Source organism: Eurosta solidaginis, chromosome 2, assembly GCF_040869045.1.
Source record: "Eurosta solidaginis isolate ZX-2024a chromosome 2, ASM4086904v1, whole genome shotgun sequence".
NCBI classification, from domain to species: Eukaryota; Metazoa; Arthropoda; class Insecta; order Diptera; family Tephritidae; genus Eurosta; species Eurosta solidaginis.
Window position 1 is genome coordinate 18,327,230 of NC_090320.1, and position 19,291 is coordinate 18,346,520.

The following is a 19,291-nucleotide window of genomic DNA, read 5'->3' on the forward strand; positions in this document are numbered from 1 at the left end:
CGTGTTAAAATGTCAAGATATATGTCAAAAAGAAAGGAATGCCTTAAACCCGCTCCACCAACGAGGAGAATAAGTAACTAATGGTTCTCTATTTAAATGCCAGGGACAAAAGTGGCCTCCGTTACGGGTGGACAGAAAGAAACAGTAACATTTTATAATTGTTGATACCTCATTTCGCCAATTAGGTGGAGGTGGGCCTTAGAGCTTTAGAACACTTAAGCACGGTACTAACTTACTTACTTAATTGACGCTTAACCATTTAAAAGGCGCGACAGTCGCTTCTTCATTATGCTAGATGTCACCTATTGGTAACACCATGGGAATTTAAATCGCTTTCCCCCTGATTCTTCCACGAAACAGGAAAATCATTTAGACATAGAGGGTATGCTTACTTTCCATAGCTACATTTACAATGCTCCTGATTAACGCGAGCAGCGCTGTCCGATCAGTTGCGATCAATATATCAAAAAAAATGTGCCATCTATTCCTCCTGAGCTCTTTATTTGTCTATCAATATTTCAATATTTTTGCAGTTACAATGAGCGGAAGCGGCATTTACACCGAAACCATCGGGCGAAGTGTTAGTCCAAGGAATCATCTGAGACTAAACTCGTAGCCCCAGAGGTGCCATAGTGCAATTTCTGTTAGAGCAGCCCATGGCTTCGACGTCCTTTTGCTAGCTAGGCCCATCGAAAGATATTAATATGCTGTTGGCTTTGAGCATTAGCTACACCAGTTTTCTGTCCACCAGCATGCATCTCTCTGGCGTTATCCTCTCATCTGAGGCGACTCCGTGGATGATGGCTACCTACAAGTTGAAGGCGGAGTCGAAAGTTGGTGCGGTTTTGGTCTTTCCGATTTCTTTTCACTGCCGCGTTCCAGATTTGGGCACTGACTGGATGCCGTGCTTGTGTCTTTTATGTGATCTCCAGGCGTCTCCTTTTAGGACCGTTGGCTTTCTTGGCCACAATATACCACTGTTTCTCCATAAACTGCATGTCTCTCTCAGTCAGAGTGGCTGGTTTTTATTTTACATCCTCCGAAAGCCATACGAAAAGTTTTTGTAGTCCTTTTGGGCCTTCTTCATCACTTTAGTATTTCGTTTCCTTCTCTGTGCCATCTGCAGATTTCGGAGTCTTGTCTCTCAGCCTTGATTTCATGACTCAGGTATTTATTTTATTGTCATCAATCATAAATTGTGCATTAAGTTGTCTGTTTTCATTACATGCGAACTAAAATCTCCTCCACGTTCGGAGTTTTTTAATAGTATGTCACTCCTTTCCTAAATGCACGTACCTGATCGCCACTGACATGAGAAAAACAGACATCATGAATTTGTAGCTTCTCCAAACCAATTGTCATCCTGATCTACTCATAGCGAGTTCTGTTTATTTCGTACACGAGGCTATTGCGAAAACCTTGGAGGTACCAATGTGGTCCCTTGACTATCCGAGCAGATGTTGCAAAGTTTGCCTGGGAAGCCCTATAAAGCTCACGCAGCTTAAACTTGTGGCTCACAACAATCTCCTTACAGAAAACTCTCCACCAGTCTTGATGTTTACCAGTCCACTTCTTCAGATAAGTCCTTTCCACAGTCTTTTATCGAGGGAGTGACTGAGGTAAATCTTTCACAGAGGGTCGAAAACCCAATCACTTATCCTATAACAACACATTAAACATCAATAAAGGGACTGTTAATAGCTTTAGACCTACCATAGTACGCTCATCGAAGAAAGGATACACTTTACGTCGAGCAGCATCCGCAGTGGCTTATAGGACTTCTTATTGGACAAAGATGGAAAATAGATTATTTTGGGCTGGGGTTGTGATATTTTGCTGCGTGGTCTGCTAGTAGCGAAACCCGACCGTCAATGCGCGCAGGCTTTAATTGCAGCGGAACCAAGCCCCGATAAAATGAGGTCTCAGACCCTGCTAAGCTCATACAGATGAGCTACGAGCAGTGTCGAAATCGACCCACAGCGGCAAGCGAACAGGACTGGACGGTTCAACTCCCATGTTTATACATTTGGGAGCCGCAATGAAATATACCCTCTGCTAGCACTACTGGGTATAACATACATCTTTATATTCTCAGCGATATAATACTATAGAATTTGTTCAGTCACCATTATCTTTTAATCACTTGATGATTGAATTTCTACCTTCCCGAACATCACGGTCTCCAACTTGCTGCAGGTTCATTTCTTTTTTAAATTTCTCACTGGCACTCTTTTCCCTTCTTCTTATATTCCTCTCCATCAGCTCATTTTCTTTTGTCAAACAAAAAGTTGACATAATTTGCAAGTAAAAGTTTCACATTACAACGCATCGATTGCTGCAATTCCGTTTCGAATTGTGTTGCATGCTTACAGGCGCCGTTTATATAACATGCGCTTTTACAATTTTGTATATGTGTGCGTAGGCGTAGTGTGAGTATGAAAGCAATGACCCCCCAGCTACGGATATCCATAGTTTTTGTAAAAGTTTAGACAGCACAAATTTTACAATCAATTGAATTTTATTAGATTTTAATGGCGACTATTTTTTTTGTAGAGAAAACTCAACTGCTTTAAAACTTTGCACACATTTTGGCGTAGAAATAAATGTACAGTGTAATATGATTTATTCGCATTTAAGTATTGAAAACAATTGAGCGTAGTGAAATGTGAAAGAAAATGTATACGAAATTAAGCAACATCAAAAAGAAGGAGATTAAGAGTTGTTGATATTGTTGTTGTCATGGTAGTAAGTTGTCCAGGAGTGTCTCGGAAGAATCATATTAACATAGACTTAACACGTGATAACAGCTCAGTAACTTTGCTAGCCAGCTACTTATACCTAATGGCTTTACCGAAGGAAACATCGTAAGCCTTCTGTGCTGTGTAAATGTTATAATAAATTATGAGAAAAAATCTCCCAAATTTCAATTATGTCGTGTAATGGTAGCGTGCTCCGCCATCCACACCGAACATCCTGGGTTCACGCCCCGGGCAAAGCAACATAAAAAAAAATGTTAGAAAAGAGTTTTTTCAATTAAAAGACAATTTTTCTAAGCGCGGTCGCCCCACGGCAGTATTTGGCAAGCACTCCGAGAGTATTTCTGCCACGAAAAGCTCTCAGTGCAAATTTATCAGCCTTGTTGATGCTGTGCGGAGTCGGCACAAAACATGCCCGTCTTGCCAATTTGTAGGCAAAAGCAAGAGGAGCACGACGCAAATTGGAAGATAAGCTAGGTCTACAGTCTCTTCCGAGGTTATCGCGCCTTACATTTATTTTTTTATTTATGATTTCATTTGATTATCAGACTACTGCAATGTAAATTAAATCTTGCTAGGCTATTGCTCTCAGAGCCGACAAGGATGTCTTTTCGTAATACTTGCAGACTTAAAGTGTTGATAACTTGTCATTGTTGGTTACTAAAAGTTATTGGGAACTTTCATAATGAGCCTGTTAGTTCGTTTCTTAGTTACAGTCCAGTTAGTACAGTTGCCTTTATGGAAGACCTATCACCACCTATCGCGGCGTTGGATTCTACCTTATGGAACACTGACAGAATTGATATGTGGATTATGTAACAGACTAAGTTATTTACTTCACAAAACTGTGACACACGAAATTTTTGCATACTAAATTTTTTACCGAGCTAAGAGAACACGGTTAGGCAGCACAATTTACAGCTCTTACAGCCCAATTACTGCACTCACCTATCCATGGTGAGTAGCAGGCGCGGCTCTGACTACCTTAATATCTTCACTGAAGGAGGGGTTTGCATGTCCTAGAAGTTTCAACGTGGTCATATCAAATCGTTCCCGCGATGGTCGGGCTAGTACCTTAATGTGGCTATTCTCCGAATAGTTCTGTAAAATACCATCAATACCATAAAACTCCGCAAAACATTCGGCGAATCCCCTTATCTCTCCAAGAAGAAGAAAGCACTAAGTTATAAAGATTTATACGAGTACTTATCTATCACGTCAAAAATCTGCAGGTATTCCTAATTACTCTTGAAGCTAATTTAAAACGTAAATATGACGAAGACCTCAATTCTTCCTTTGTAAACTCTTTCCAGTGCAGACTGATATCTGCTGATGCTAATTAGTTGAATGACAATAACAGTTTTCAGGGTTGAAGGGTCTTCAACAACCCGCAGTCGTTCTATTTTAAGAAAATGGTATACCTACCGAACTCGTTCTGAGGTTCACGTATTTAAAGGGATTCGCTTATGGGTCCATGACCAATGGAAGGTCCAAAAACTTGTCCCCCTTATAAGCAAAGTGTTAGAAAAGTATTTGACTTTATTCGAATTTTCTTTGGCAGAAGGCGTGAAACATTAGTTGTGCCTTTTTATTCTCCTGTTCTTCTGCATTTCTCTCTCTGATTTGCCTTTCTTATTCTCCTTTATCAAGCTCATTATTTCGCTTCGCATTCCTCCATCTTTTCCATTTTTCGCCTTTTTTGCCTTTCCCTGCTTCTTCCTCTTCCTCTTTGTGATCTTATTTCAGTTTCATTCCCTTTCCTCAACACAATGGATGCATTCACCCTACGTGATTTCCTCACGAACCAACCAATTCAACTTAACCTCCCTGTTCCTTTTTCAGTTTCCATTACTATTCATGGTCCTTCTACTGTTCCAGTTCCTGTTGATTTTCTAGTTATTTGACTTTAACTTTTCTTTTTCCTCCCTTAAATTTTTCGTACACATTTTGTATCTCCTTTCGCTTTTCTTTTTCATTATCTTTTTCTTTCACTTTTCCTTTTTCCTTTGCTTTCCCATTTTTTCCTTTTCCGTTACCTTTTCTCTTCTTTCTGTTTTCCCACTTCTTTCACTTTTCGTGTTCCTGTTCCTATACTGTTTCCACTTCATTTGTTCTTTGCTTCTACTTTTTATTTTCGTCTCCTTATCCTTTCCTTTATCATTTTTCTTTTACCTTTTTCTTTTCTTTCTTTTTAATTCCTTTTATTTTCTTTTCTTTTCTTTTCTTTTCCATTTCCATTTTACCGTTTTCTTTTCCTTTTCCATTAACTTTTCTTTTCTCTATTCTGTTATTTTCCGTCTGTTCATGTTACTGCTACAGTACCCTTTCCTGTTCCTCTTTCTGCTCGTCAACCTATTCCTTTTTTTGTTCGTCTCCTTTTTTTGTTCCTCTACTTATCCCCAACTGTTACTGTTACTGTTCCTGTTGCTGCTCCTGTGCATCTTCCCATTTCTCTACCCAAATCTCCTCCTGATCCTCTTTCTCTTCATTTTTTCTGCTTCCCACTGCTATTATCTCTCCTCTTTTTTCCCCTCTCTCCCCTTCACTCCCTCTCCTCATCTAAAATTACCTCTGCCCATCGACTCCTCTATTCCTCTGATAACATCAACAAAAAATCACATCACAATCACGCTGTTATCTCTAAGCTTTTATCAATCTAATTTTATGTCCTACTTAATCCATCATAAGCTCTAAAACTGCTTTGTTGATATAATACAACAAAAGCAAACAAATAATAATGCAATAAAAATATGTATACATGTGTATAACATATCCACCTACACACATTCATGCCTATCCAAATCAGGATACGCCTTAGGACCGTCAAAGTGTGGCATATCAAGCCAGTTGGACAAACAAATGTTGCAGTAAATTGTAAATCGCCGCAGGGATGCCTTCCGCCATTATCCATACATATGCATATCTAAATACCTACACATACAAACATATGTACATATATAGAATTTATTGTAACTCATAAAATATTAGATCGTATGCATTCTTGGCACGTTTTGTCAACAACCAACCTATCACGCTGAACATGTAGTCGCACCTGGATGTGCTTTGAGTGTGTGTGTGTGTGTGTGTATGTTTACTTCTATATGACAATATACTATGGCTATTTGTGTTATTGTGTTAGCATTTTTTCTTTGGTATTGGCACTTTTTACTAAACTTTACCACTTCATTTTCATTGTGTTTTTTTCTGTTGCTATTCGTCAGGAAAAATATCGTGCTACTGTCACGTTGCAATGATGATTTGTTGAACGTGGCGCAAATATTAATAAAAAGAACTTTTTACTGTATCTGCATAAGTATTAGCTCTATGGAAACGCAGAGTGAAGTATCAGTGAAAGTAAAAGTAGAGAGTAAATATTTTTAGAAAATTTAAAAGCAGTAAAAATGGAGGAGTTGATATGCACGCAAGCTCAACAAGCGCATTTATAAATCGAAATCGAAGGGACAATTTGGCCATAACGCTAATTTAACAATCGAATATGAGTGATTCAAATGGATTTCTCAAATACAAAGAGAGCTTTTGCTCTGAACCCTAGAAACCATCGAGATGGTGTCTTAATAGAGATCCGTCTGAAATCTTGCTCATCTAGTCAGGCAGGGTTTTTAATACCCCCAGACTAGTCTAAACGGTATCTAGATAGACATCACTAAGCGAGCCCAAAGCTAAAGATGGCCCAGTTATACGCTTTTGGAAAGCCTACAATACTAAAAAAACAAACAAAAAAACAAGTAAGGAAGTCTAAGTTGGGATGAAACCAAACATTACATACCCAGCTATACACTTGAAATGCTGAAGTAGGAGTGGCTTTGAGGAGATATCGCTCACTTCAGAGCAAACAGTTGTAGCTAGGAAAAAAATGTTTATGCCAAATTTCGTTCGGATTGGAAGATATTTTTCGATTTATGGCATTAAAAGTATGTTGGAAAGAGTAATAAAATAGGGGTGGGTCACGCCCATTTTCAAAATTTGTTTCAGTTTTATTCTTAGCTCAACCATACCACTACTGAGGTACAATATCAATCAAAAGTAGTTAACTAGTACTACAGAGTTATTGCAAATTTTGTTAAACCGATTTTGATTATCTTCACTCAGTCTATATAATTTGGCAAGGATAGTGTCTTTGCAAAATTTCAATATAATATCTTTAACGTCTTTTCATTTAAAGCTTGTTAAACTTACAAATATTCTTCTTCTAAATATTGGTAATGCCACGCCCATATTCCAAAATTTTTTAAAATTCATGTTTTGCATCATAAAGCCAACTAAAATTATCTCATTTTTCCAATTTTTGAATATCGAAAAAGTGGGCGTGGTTATCGTCCGATTTCGCTCATTTTCAATACCAATCTATTTTGTGTACAGATACGCTCGTATACCAGTGAAGATACCTCAATATTTGCTCAAGTTATCGTGTTAAGGGACGGGCAGACGGACGGACGGGCATGGCTTAATCAAATCTTTTTTCGATGCTGATGATTTTAATGTATGGATGCTTATATCTATCTCGATTCCTTGATACCTGTACAACCAACCGTTATCCAATCAAAGTTATAAAACCCTGTGTACAAGTACAGCAAGGTATACAAAATCTAGGCATATTTTCTAGCCGAATCACCTCATTATTGTACCCTATGCGTTCGTAGAACAATCAGCTATATACTTTATTTCGCAAATCCCTACTTTTTGCAGTTTCTTCTTCTCCCGAAAACTCTGTCCGTCCTTTAGCCTATTTCTTTGTTTATTACTTTGTCTTTCTTGATCTTTCCTATATCCTTTCACAAATCTCTTACCCCTTGGGAAACTTCTCTGCGCTTTCGGAAACATTAACCCTTGCGTTCCTCAAGAAATGTGTTTCTTTGCAGTAACTTTTATTTTTTCTGTGCATCCATCGTTTCAGTTTAGAGTTACATCTGAGCTTCTAACCAAATTTGCGTCGCGCTCCTTTTAAACTGTTCTTAAAAATTTGCGGGACCAGTCCCTCATGCAGATGCTGTATTTTCACTAAGAAGCATTTCATGGCAGAATTATACCCGTCTTTCCTGAAAGCTTGGAACTTTTTGAAAACTATGACTTTCCTTAAACCGCTGTTTTCGCTTAAATTTCTTTCCCGTCTATGATGTTGTGCTTTCTCAAACTTCCTTCCACCATGAATCCCATTGTGGCTCTTGAAAACTTTGTTCTTTCGGAAACCTCTGTTCTTGCGGAAACTCCGTTCTTGCTGAAACTTCTTTGCTGAGATATCTCTCCTGCTTTGTTCCTGCTAAAACTTCTCTAATTCAAAAAATTACTAAAACTTCCATCCGTGCTAAATTCTCTGTCCTAAAGACCAGGTTAACATGGCTAAAAAGGGTTTTATTTATGTGCCCCTTACCGACTTCGCTATGAAAAAAAGGCATTTCTTCAAGGGTAAAAGCGACTTAAAATGAACTTAATTCAACAAGCATCTTGGTGTGAATAAGAGCGTGTCGAAGTCTTTCTGGCACGTTGTTGACTCCAAAGCTCATTTATCCATGTTTATTGCAGTGTTAACAGGGCACTGCCCCGATGGGAATCCCTTAGTATACCGACTGCTCCAGCCAGTCACTTTATGCTCAGCTGTATAGCCTTTGCGAGGACGAGGTGTTAAAATTTCGGGTGATACGTACACGACTCTACTGAGGAAATTTTCTTCATCGATATGTGCCTTATTCGTAGCTCTCTCGTTGCCATGTACAGATACGCTAAATAACTGCATAATGTCCTAAGTGCGCTGCTTTTAAACTAAAGAGCTGCCACCTAATCTAAACTAATTCACATCTTCCTCGCTAAGCTACTTTCTAGTTGAACTAGATGACCATCCAGTAATAAAAACGTCACTTTCAGAGTGGGAGTAGATTACTAAATTTATCGCTTTCTTATAAATGCCATTTTCAGCCTGCCGATATACCGCCGGAGCAAACAGTTGCGTGAAATTTCCGCATCTTGTCATAGTGCTCCGAGAGATATTACATTATACACCCGACTTTGTGTGTCGGGTCGTCCTGACCGTAATCGATGATAGTTTAAGAAACCGGAGACAGTCAACCGTTTCCATATAGCGGATCAGCAAATAATTTTCGCGAAGGCCCCAGTTTAGATGCACTTACGCATATCTGGTCGATAAAAATGAGTTCCCTTATAATATCATCACATCACCAGAACCAGTTAAAACTCGTTTACGCATTTCAGATCGATGAAAATGAGATATCACATGATTTCTTAATCAAATGAAAACTCAGATCATTTGTCCTTCATATGAGGATTCATTCATGAGTTCAGATTCATTGGTCCTACGCCATCAATATTACGACATCACAGCCAATTAAAAGTTAAGTACTTATGTAGTAGCGACAACCGTGAGTTTAACCAAGCAATATCCAAAAATGGTATGAGCTTTACGTAGTTCTTACACTTTTAATTAAGATGCCAGTATATGCCGCGTTCGTATTAACCTATGAAATTCAAACCAAGAATGGGTCCATCTGCATTATATATATTTGTAATGAAATAAATTGTTAAACGGTTTTATTAAAAATACTTCGAATCACTAAACTGTTGAATAAATAACTCCACCATGCAATAATGCAAAATGGTCTTTATTAAAGTACTTCAGAATAACACCACTATTGCTCGCCAGATAGCGTCTTAAATCAAACTGATTGTCGTGCCTCTACTGCTGCGGCCTTTTATACTCTCTGATTTCTCGTTTGCATACTTCTAGGCTCTTCCAGAATTTACTCAGTTACTGCTATATAAATATAACTACAGATGCACGTGTATAGCTTCTCATATGCGCGTGTATTTGTGAGCGACACTTTAACAATTATAATTGCATAATTTTGGGAGCATCTCAGATAAGATATCCGCATGTGTTTGTGCGTCTCTTCTCAGCTGCGTGTACGTACATATGTGTAGACATAATGATTGATCTATTGATGTGCATACAAGTCACTGCTTAGCATCGGCTTAGAGATGATAGTATCCCTTGGTGTTGCTAATATTCGTCACAATACTAAAAGAAAAAAGATAATTAGGTAGGTCCTAGGTACAAGTCATTACATTCCTCATCAATTTAGGGCGTTGATTAGAAAAATAAATAAAAGCGTGGGCCGGGTCAAATTTCTATTGATAGTCAACCGCTTACATCTTTATAAATGATATTTTCATATATGTATGCATAAGTACGATCAACTGAACCTTAATTAGGTTATGCTACGCCTCGAACCCAAATACGATTTTTTTGACCATCTCCATCATATGTCGCTTTCTATTCATGTATGCAATATGTGTTCCAAATATGAGCAAAATCAGACCACATATACGATTTTCTAATATCTGCGCCACCTGGCTGCGAGTTTTTTCATCGGTCGCTTTCTATTCATGTATGTATTATGTGTTCCAAATATGAGCCAAATCGGTTTTTTGAAATATTTCGACCCATGCGCCACCTATCGGAGTTTTCTTTCTTATTATTGCATTGTCATCGGGTTCTGAACTATATTCCAAGTTTGATGATTGTAGCTTATCGGGAAGTTACTTAAATTTTAATTACAAAATTCGTGTCGGCGGCCTGTCAAGTCAAGCTAAATAAAACCGTTTAATAAGACGGTGGATTCCATAACCTCCCCCAAATATAAACACATCCTTTTTCAAACTGGCAATGCCTGTGCAGCTGTCACAACATTTAATGCGCATGTCCTTCAAATCATTGTTATTTGCCGCCACTCAGCAACAGCGAGGACTATTTGACAGTTTGTATGGTCTATGAATGAAATCAGGTGCGAATGACAATGATAAACGAACGAATACTTAAAATTACTAAAACACAGGGAAACAAAACGCGGAGGCGTGAAGTGTGTGCTTAAAAGAAAATTCTTTGCATTTAAAAAGTTGTGAAAAAGGATAATAAAGAAATTGAAAACAAAATTTATATTAAACATATATTTTAAAATATATAAAAGAACTAAGTGAAATGTAATAACAAAGTTTGTGTAGAAAAAAAGCAATTTTGTAGCATTAACAGAGCATCCTGCAAGGACACGCAGCTGCGACGGTGCTTATAATTCCTTTTATATAAAAATTAAAATATTTCACTGCTTTGAGTTGCGACTAGCGTTAACTTTCTAAAATTTCCTGTTTATTTAGCGCTCTATTTTACATAATAATTCGCAATCACTTCCTGATTTTTCAGGCACAACTGGCGCCGTCTATCGATTTTTCTAGAGCATTTCATTTTGAGTCGGCAAAAACGCGAAATTTCCTAATTAACAAACTTGCGCTCTCTAACAGCTGTTCGTTGCGCGCTCTCACGTTAATTCTCGCACTCTCGCCTTACAAAAACAGTGACTTTTTGCACGCTTCTTCTTTAAACGCTCCACTTCTTCCTTCGTCCTTGGAGTTTTCCTTCTTAAGCAATAACAGTTGACTTTGACAGTTTGGCTTTTATTATGAGCGCTATGAATGTTTTTGTTGTTGCGCGTTTGTACTCATTTCTAAGCGCGTGCCATTTGATTGTTGACATTGTTGTTAGTGTTATTGTAGTACACATTTGTAACAAAGCAACAAGATATTTTTGTTTACAACGGTAATTTTTTTTTTTTTTTTCAATCAGTCGCAGTTTTTTTCCTACCTTTTTTTTCTCGGTAAGGTCGGTAAGGTAAAGTGGCTTATTCTTTTACTTTGTTCGGCAGTTTGTCGTCTGTCCTTTATTTGCTTTTAGTGTTACAATGTCGGCACTTTATGTTTACTCGGTTCATTACTATTACCAACATTTGGATTCTTTCTTTGTCGCTTATTCCGTGGCCACTTGACACTCTTCTGTTGGTCTGATTGAAACAGCACAGTTGGTTAAGAGGGCTGTTTTAGTTCCGTGCAGGAGATGTCAGTGCAAGTAGTAGACCTACTTAATTGCATTGTGGGTGTGTTGTAAGCAATTATTTCAATAGTTTAATGCGTCTACCAAGTATTTAAGTTTTGCATAGGTATTCACTTAAGTATGCAAGTGGGTAAATACAATCTGCTTGTAAGGTGCAAGTAGGAAGGTGATTGATTGTACGGAAATTGGAAGCAATTTCAAGAGCTCAACAATGATCTTTCAAATTTGGTTAATATTTGTAACCGTGGCGTTTCGAAAAGAAAGTTAAGGAAGGGACAGGAAAGGAATGGAATGGAAAGGAAAGGTGAGGAAAGAAAAGCAAAGTAAAGGAAAGGAAAGGATGGAAAGGAAGGAAATGAAAGGAAAGAAAGGGAAAAAATAAAGAAAAGTAGGAATGACAGGTTTGTTTATGTGGTGTTATCGATATTCAATTTTCGAAAGGGAAGTAAAGGAAAGGAATGGAATGGAAAAGAAAGGAAAGGAAGGGAAAGGAAAGAAAAGGAAAGCAAAGGAAAGGAAAGGAAAGGAAAGGAAGGGAAAGGAAATGAAGGGACAGTAGGAATGACAGGTTTATTTAAGTGGTGTTAGCGACGAGGTAAAGACAAGTTATCGTTTTGTTATATAAGTGCAGTATATAACTTTTGTTATCGATGGCTATCTATTTTTTCGACGACATCAATTTTTTCTTTAAAAAAATTTTGATTATTAATCGTAAAAGTATTCAATATGCGATCAGAAAGTTATCGACCTGTCTCCAAAAAGTATCGATTTATAATCGAAAAATGATAGGGTTTTATAGAAAATTTATAGATTTTACCAAAAATGTATGAATTTGCTATCGAAAAGTTATTGATTTGTCATCGAGGTGATATCATTTTGCTTCAGCGTTATCGATTTATTACCGGACTGTTATCGATTTGTTTTTAAACAATTGTCGATTTGTTATCGAAAAGCTATCGATCGTGCTGCATATTTGGTATCGTTAACAAAGGTTATAGAATTTTATCCAAACATCATCACTTTCTTATAAAAAGGTATCGATTGTTAATCGAAAAGTTTTTGATATGTTACCAACAAATAATCGAAAAATTAGAAATAACATATCAAAAAAAATATCGGTTTGTTGTAGAAAAGTTATCGATTTACTATTTGAAATGTATCAGCTATTTATCGCAAAGCTATCCATATATGTATTACTAAAAATTTATCGATTTGTTATCGAAAATTTAATGGGGTGTTATCCTTTTGTTATCAACGTAATATCATAAAATGCTACTCTAACACCCTGCTGGGCCTGCCTTATGCCCGGGAGCCCACGCTAACCAGACCTTGTTGTTAGTTCCTAGCTCATTCAGGACTATAATAATATAATCTACTAGCTTAGAAGTATGTGAGCAACACTGAAAGACATGGAAGGCTTACTGGCTGTCAGATACGCCTTGAGAATATGCAATCCGAGACATTTTGGAGTCCTAATGCTCCTTCTCTATCAGTAGGACAGAAGAAGGAAGGAAGCTACTCCTACTGATGTCCGACACAAACCAGTCAATGTAACTTGCTTAACTTAGTAATTTCTGTCTTTTGCACAGACTTAGCACCAGATTTAGAAAAAGTGGGCGCCAATTCGTTTGAAACCTTATTATATTACTAATATGCCGCTTTTGGAAATAGCTTGTTCCCTTGCTGAATACGGCCACCCCAAAGTTGCAATATACTGAATGGAAGACGGAGTTTGACCTGCCAACACTTTGTACGGAATTGAAAAAGGGTAGGGGTAAGTAAGGGTCAAAGACTATTTAAAGAGGAGAAGCAGGGGATAGCGGGTAGAAGAGAGATGTACACGGATTGAGTGTAAGGAAGGCAAGGTAGTGGAAAGAGAAAGAGGGAAACGATAGGAATAAAGTGATCACAAGGAACTATTAAAATTATCTTTAAATTGGGCAGGTAAACCAAAGCTAAGGCAGGGCAAAGTTTGTCGAGTCTTATTTAAGGAGAAGGGGGGAGGAAAGGAAAAATTAGCTATAGAAACTTCTACATTGAGTGAAAAGAAGGAAAAAGTAGTAGAAGAACAGCTTAAAGGGAAGAGAGGATAGAAATGAAGTGAGCTGAAGAAACTTCTAGAATTTCCTTTATAATTAGGTAGGCAAACCAAAATTCAGGCAGGACAAAGCTTATCGAGTCTGAGCGACTCATAAAGATGTTTAGGGGCTTTCGCAGTAACTTCGTTATGAAGTGGCGATATGCTTACGGACGTCGCGTTTTATGTGTGTTCTTGTTCCGGCTTCCATAATAAGGCTAATGCAAATAAGAGAGCATATTCGTTTCATGTAACCTTTAAAGTCACTGGACTGATGGGTTAAGCAACTTCTGAAGCCTCACCAGTGTGACGCTGCTAGAGCCGTGTGATTTTATGTGCACTGTAAATTACACCACAGCGATGCTTTTTCGACGTGCGATAGTCAGGGAAATATGTATTCTTGGGAATGACTAGGTTATCCTTCTCTGAGAGAGTCTTTGACTGTGTAACCTTCTTACATAGATGTTGTAGTAGAAGTGAGCAACCATGGAAAGTTTGACTCAAGCTTGTCATTAAAAATATGAGAGTCTTCTGAAAATTTTAGATTGCTAATTATTAAAGTTATTTGCTTGATTTTATTAAACTGAAAGAGTGTTTTTAGATTCATACTAAGCGGAACTCCAAATTTTGAATGTGAATCAATTTCAGAATTTTTGATCCTATAATCGTAACTGTTAAAGAAGCCTCCAGGAAAGCTAAAACTCTGTCACACAAAAATAAATTAAAAGTGCTTGTTTTCAAATTAAAAAAAGTGTAAACATAATTAAAAAATGTCACTCAAGTGGAGCCCCCCACAACGTAAAAAACTTACTATGGGGGGCTCCAAAGCGTTACTATCGTCGACTACATCGTCAACATCAATCAGCTCGTCGAATCCTTCGTTAGCTGCAACAATAGGATCCACATCTAAATTAATAAATTTAACAAAATCCACCGCCTACAACTATAACCCACAGATTCAAGATCATATAACACAACAGTACCAGAATCATCGCCAACAGCAACATGCAACAAATACCAAACAGCAACACACCTCAGCACCATTAAAATTAAGCAGCACAAAAACTTCAATCAAACGATCAGCAACAAACGAACAAAGTACGCATAGCTCAATGTTCTCAGTTTACTCCACAAATTCAACGAATCCATTATTGACGAGTCGCGATATTGATGATGATATTAATTATGGTTTGTATCATAAATATAGCAGTCATCAGTATCATCATCATAACCATCATCATCACTCACATCATGCGAACTCATATGCGGGTGGACGCATTGGTGGCACCGAGGCTGGTGGGGCAAGTGATGGCGGTAGCAGCAGCCGTTTAGTGGGTACATCGGCGAAACGTGGTAAAAAACAAAATTGGCCTTCGCGTGAAAGAGCCGGCATGAGCTTCCTAATTGTTATTATATTTTTTGCTGTTTTCGGTATCATCATACTGATGGAGGTGAGTGTATATACATATGTATTTGTGTTAAAATTGTCAGAACTGAATATAAATAAGTTTGAGGAATCCGTTGAGAAATTGGGCTACGACCATAGGTTTATTAGATTCTTTTTTTGCACAAGACCATATCCATTCGAAAGCCAAAGAGTTTGTTTGGTAGAGTGTATGTCGCTATGCTCTGGCTAAGGTAAGCTTGTATGCTTTAGTGATTTGCATTTTACTACTCTCATACAAAGGGGACCTTGGCTCACACTCTGCAGATTACGTCACAGAAGCTTGCCTAACCTCGACTTAAGTGCGGCAACTGGAATCTATGCGCCATATTCTGTATGCTAGATGATGTCAGTTGAAGCAAATTAAGGGTGTTTGAACATGTTCTTGACTTCGTTTTCGCTGTTGTTGTTGCTTTTATTGCTGTACTTGGTTGCGTTGTGATAATATAGTTCTAGCGAGGCGAGCGCAAAAGCCTTTTTGTATGCATAAAAGCATATCCGGCAGACGTTGTCGTGACCGTTAGTACTATTGTTATCACTTCCCTTCTCATCCTTTTCTTCTTCATCTTCCATTTCTCACTTCTATTCCGGTCCTGTATAGGTGTTCTTTGCCCAGTCCACAAGAAAGGCCTGTCAAGTGTATTGTGCGAAAGATTGAAGCCCGCAGTGAATCGGCTGATTGGACCCTATTAGTGTAGCTTAAGCCCAGATTTTCACACTGCTGGCGCAATCTTGGAAAAACCACGCGATAAAAGAATCGACACACATCACCTCTTCGTTGATATTAAAGCCGCCTTCGACAGCAAGAAAAGTAACTGTCTATATGCCGCTATGTCTAAATTTGGTTTCATCGCAAAACTTATACGGTTGTGCAAAATGACGTTGGGCAAGACCATCAGCTCAGTCAGAATTGGGAATGATCTCTCCGAGCCGTTCGAAACTAAGCGAGGTTTCAGACAGGGTGACCCCCTATCATGCGATTTCTTTAATTTGATGCTGAAGAAAATTATGCTAGCTGCAAAAATTTACCGCTCTAGAACAATTTCAAATTCAAATTTATTTAAACCTTTTAAATCCACAGTTTTAGATGATGTGCATTCTTAAATAAACCTTATAACTATAGTATTATAAGTGAGTTGAATGGATTACTAAAAATTTAAGTTGATAAAAGGAAAAATCCAGCTTAGGAGAGTTGGGATTTAGCTTAGAAAAAAACCTTGGTAAGTATCTTTTGCATTAAAGTTAACTAGCCGGACCCGTGCGCATCTTGCGCAACAAATATAACAGCCTCATATCAAATATCAACAGATGTCAGCTGTTCTATCAATCAATCATCTATCAATAAAAAATTACATGCGCTTGCGCTGCCATCTGGCGAATATTAGCAACTGCCGGTAATGCAGTGTTCGTTCTAATCAAATATTCACAATAGTGCCATAGCACAAATAGATTTCTTTGTGTGCTCTCAATCGTTTATTTTAAAAAAATTATTTTAATAATATATAGCTAAAGAAAGGAATACGACCAATAATACCAAAAGCTCGCTAATAGCACGAATCTCCATCTTTATAACCAAAATTTTATTTATAGATTTGGATTACAAAGAAGAGCGAAATAGGGACCTGCACATAAAAATAGCAATTAGAAATAATATATAAGATACTAGCTATAAATATTACTCATATAATTAGTTATATTCCTAGATAGAATTGAACATCTAGTTGACAATCCAAAAGATAAAACTAATACCATAGCCATCCAGAAGCACAACTTATCGCTCCTAGTCGGAGCATAGGGCGGAGACGAACGCTCTCCAGCGACTTCTATCAGTCGCTAAACGTCTTATTTCATTCCAGGTGGCGGTGGAAGAGCTCTCATTGAAAATCGTACGCATCCAAGTTTGTCGCGGACGTCCCCTGCGCCGGCTTCCTTGTGGGTTCCATTGGAAGGCCATTTTGGCAACGTTGTCATCTTCTCTGCGGAGAGTGTGACCGATCCAACCCCACTTACGTTTTTAATTTCAGTGTAGATTGGGGGGTTGTTCGTGAGTGACAGTAGATCGGCGTTGCTTATTGTTCCTGGCCAGAAGATACGGCAGACTATTCTCAGACACTTGTTTATAAACGTTTGCAGTCGTCGGTTAATGCGGTCAGAGATAAGCCAGGTTTCGGATCCATATAACAGAACTGATTTCACGCCGGTGTTAAAAATCCACAGTTTTGTTTTCATCGACAATATGCGAGAGCGCCATACTCGGCCTAACTTGTGGAATGCAGTTCGTGACTTACAGATCCTTGGAGATACATCCGATTCTGCGCCGCCATCTTTAGTAATTTGGCTGCCAAGGTAGCAGAATTCTTTTATATCCTCAATGACGGTAGTGCTGCCATTTGATACAAGTTGGAGAGAGATGTGTTCGTTGTTTGCAGTCTCGTTAGCTTAGTTTTTGCGTAGTTAATTTTCAAACCGACTGCGCGAGCATTGATTTCGAGTCGCTGGAGTTTTGGGGCAACAGCAGCTAGTGCGTGAGTAGTGAAGAAGATATCATCAGCGTAGTCTAAATCACTTAGTTTCTGATTCAGCCGCCATTGTAACCCATCTGGGGCTTCTGCGTTTGTGCGCTTCAGGACATCGTCCAGCACTACTATGAAAACAGCGGTGATAGGCCGCACCCTTGTCGTACGCCTTTGTTTATGCTAAATTTGTTGCTGTGTTTTCATATGAAGCGTACACTGGTCATTCCATCTTTGTAGAGAGCCTTAATCATGTCGATGACTTTCTCTGAGACCCCGCAGTTTTGCAGCGCACTCTATATCGCGTCACGGAAGATTGTGTCAAACGCACGTTCAAAGTCAACGAAGAGAAGATATAGTGGCGATCTCCATTCATTAGACTGTTCTATGATTATTCGTAGGGTGTTGATGTGGTCCACGGAAGATCAATTTGGTATAAAGCCGTTCTGTTCTTTACCCAATTGTGCGTTGAGCGTGGGCGATATTCTTGCCAGTATGATGAATGCTAGAACCTTATGGGTTGAGTTAAGCAATTTAATTCCTCGCCAGTTTTTGCATTGGCTGAAATCGCTTTTTTTGGGATAGTGATTATAACCCCTTCTTTCCATTCACAAGGAATTGTGGATCCTGTCCACGCTGACTGTATAATAGGATGTAGGGCACGGGCAGTGACGTCCGCACCATACTTGAGAAGTTCTGCTGGAAGGTCATCGGGACCGGGAGATTTATTGTTTTTCAATTTGGTTATCGCCTCTAGAATCTCTTCGTATGACGGCGGTTCTGTTGGAATATTTCTGTAGGGGTTTCTTCTCTGCATTGTTCGTGAGTGTGACGCCACTTCTTCGCCGGGGGAGTTGTCCTTAAAGAACTCCTCCCATCGGTTCAGTTGGTCTTCATATAGTACGCAGTTAAATTGTATGATAAACTAGGGGTTATTTAGATTGGAAATTAGTGGAGTTGTAGATATATCACAGAGACGTTCAAATTTTTCAGTTATTTTTTCAATACGGTCAGAAGCGATACTAATTTTGTTTTGTGTGTGCAACTTTGTTGTTGAAAAATGCTACGGCAAATCAAACATCATTTTCAATAACTTGTTTTGTTTGACTTGTATTTTTCCAATGTGAGTTTTGGCACGTGGCATCCATATAAAATTACAGAGCGAAAAATAACTTTAGAATTTGTGGCCTTATTTTCATTACTTTATACACGGATACAGAAGTTCTAGAGCTATACTAAATTTAGTTTGAATATATGGGGTGTGATCTCTAAAAAGTAATTTTGGGTCAAGTACAATTCAAAGATATTTGATATTGGTCGACCACTGCACTTCATTATTGCATATATTTGGTTTAGAAATGGGATAGTAACAAGAATTCCTTTTTCTTGTGAAAAAGAGCACTTGTGATTTGTTAACGTTGACTTTAATTCTCCATTTAAAAAGTAAGTCAATTTGCATTAAAAAACTACAATGAAATTTTGTCCTATTAAATTTTATTCACAAAAACGAGGAAACATAAGGTAACAATCCACTACAATACATATCAAATTTTTTTTATTATATATACATGTTTATATATGCTAAATTAA

General features: G+C 38.1%; 1 protein-coding gene across 8 annotated transcripts in view; it reads left to right on the forward strand.

Moving 5' to 3' along the window:
* LOC137239357 (uncharacterized) overlaps window positions 1-19,291 on the forward strand; it is a 126,524-nt gene that overhangs the window by 36,247 nt on the left and 70,986 nt on the right. For 4 of the 8 annotated variants that reach the window (XR_010949335.1, XM_067764558.1, XM_067764562.1 and 1 more), the window contains exon 2: window positions 14,346-15,195. The exons of 1 other annotated variant lie outside the window; for it this stretch is intronic. Coding sequence is in view for 6 of the 7 variants with exons in the window: in XM_067764558.1 (XP_067620659.1) it covers window positions 14,515-15,195 (681 nt within the window). In the remaining variant the exon portion in view is untranslated. Of the gene's footprint in view, window positions 1-10,616; window positions 10,846-14,345; window positions 15,196-19,291 lie in introns of those variants that run through there. 3 more of the 8 variants (XM_067764559.1, XM_067764560.1, XM_067764561.1) reach the window with 3 other exon arrangements.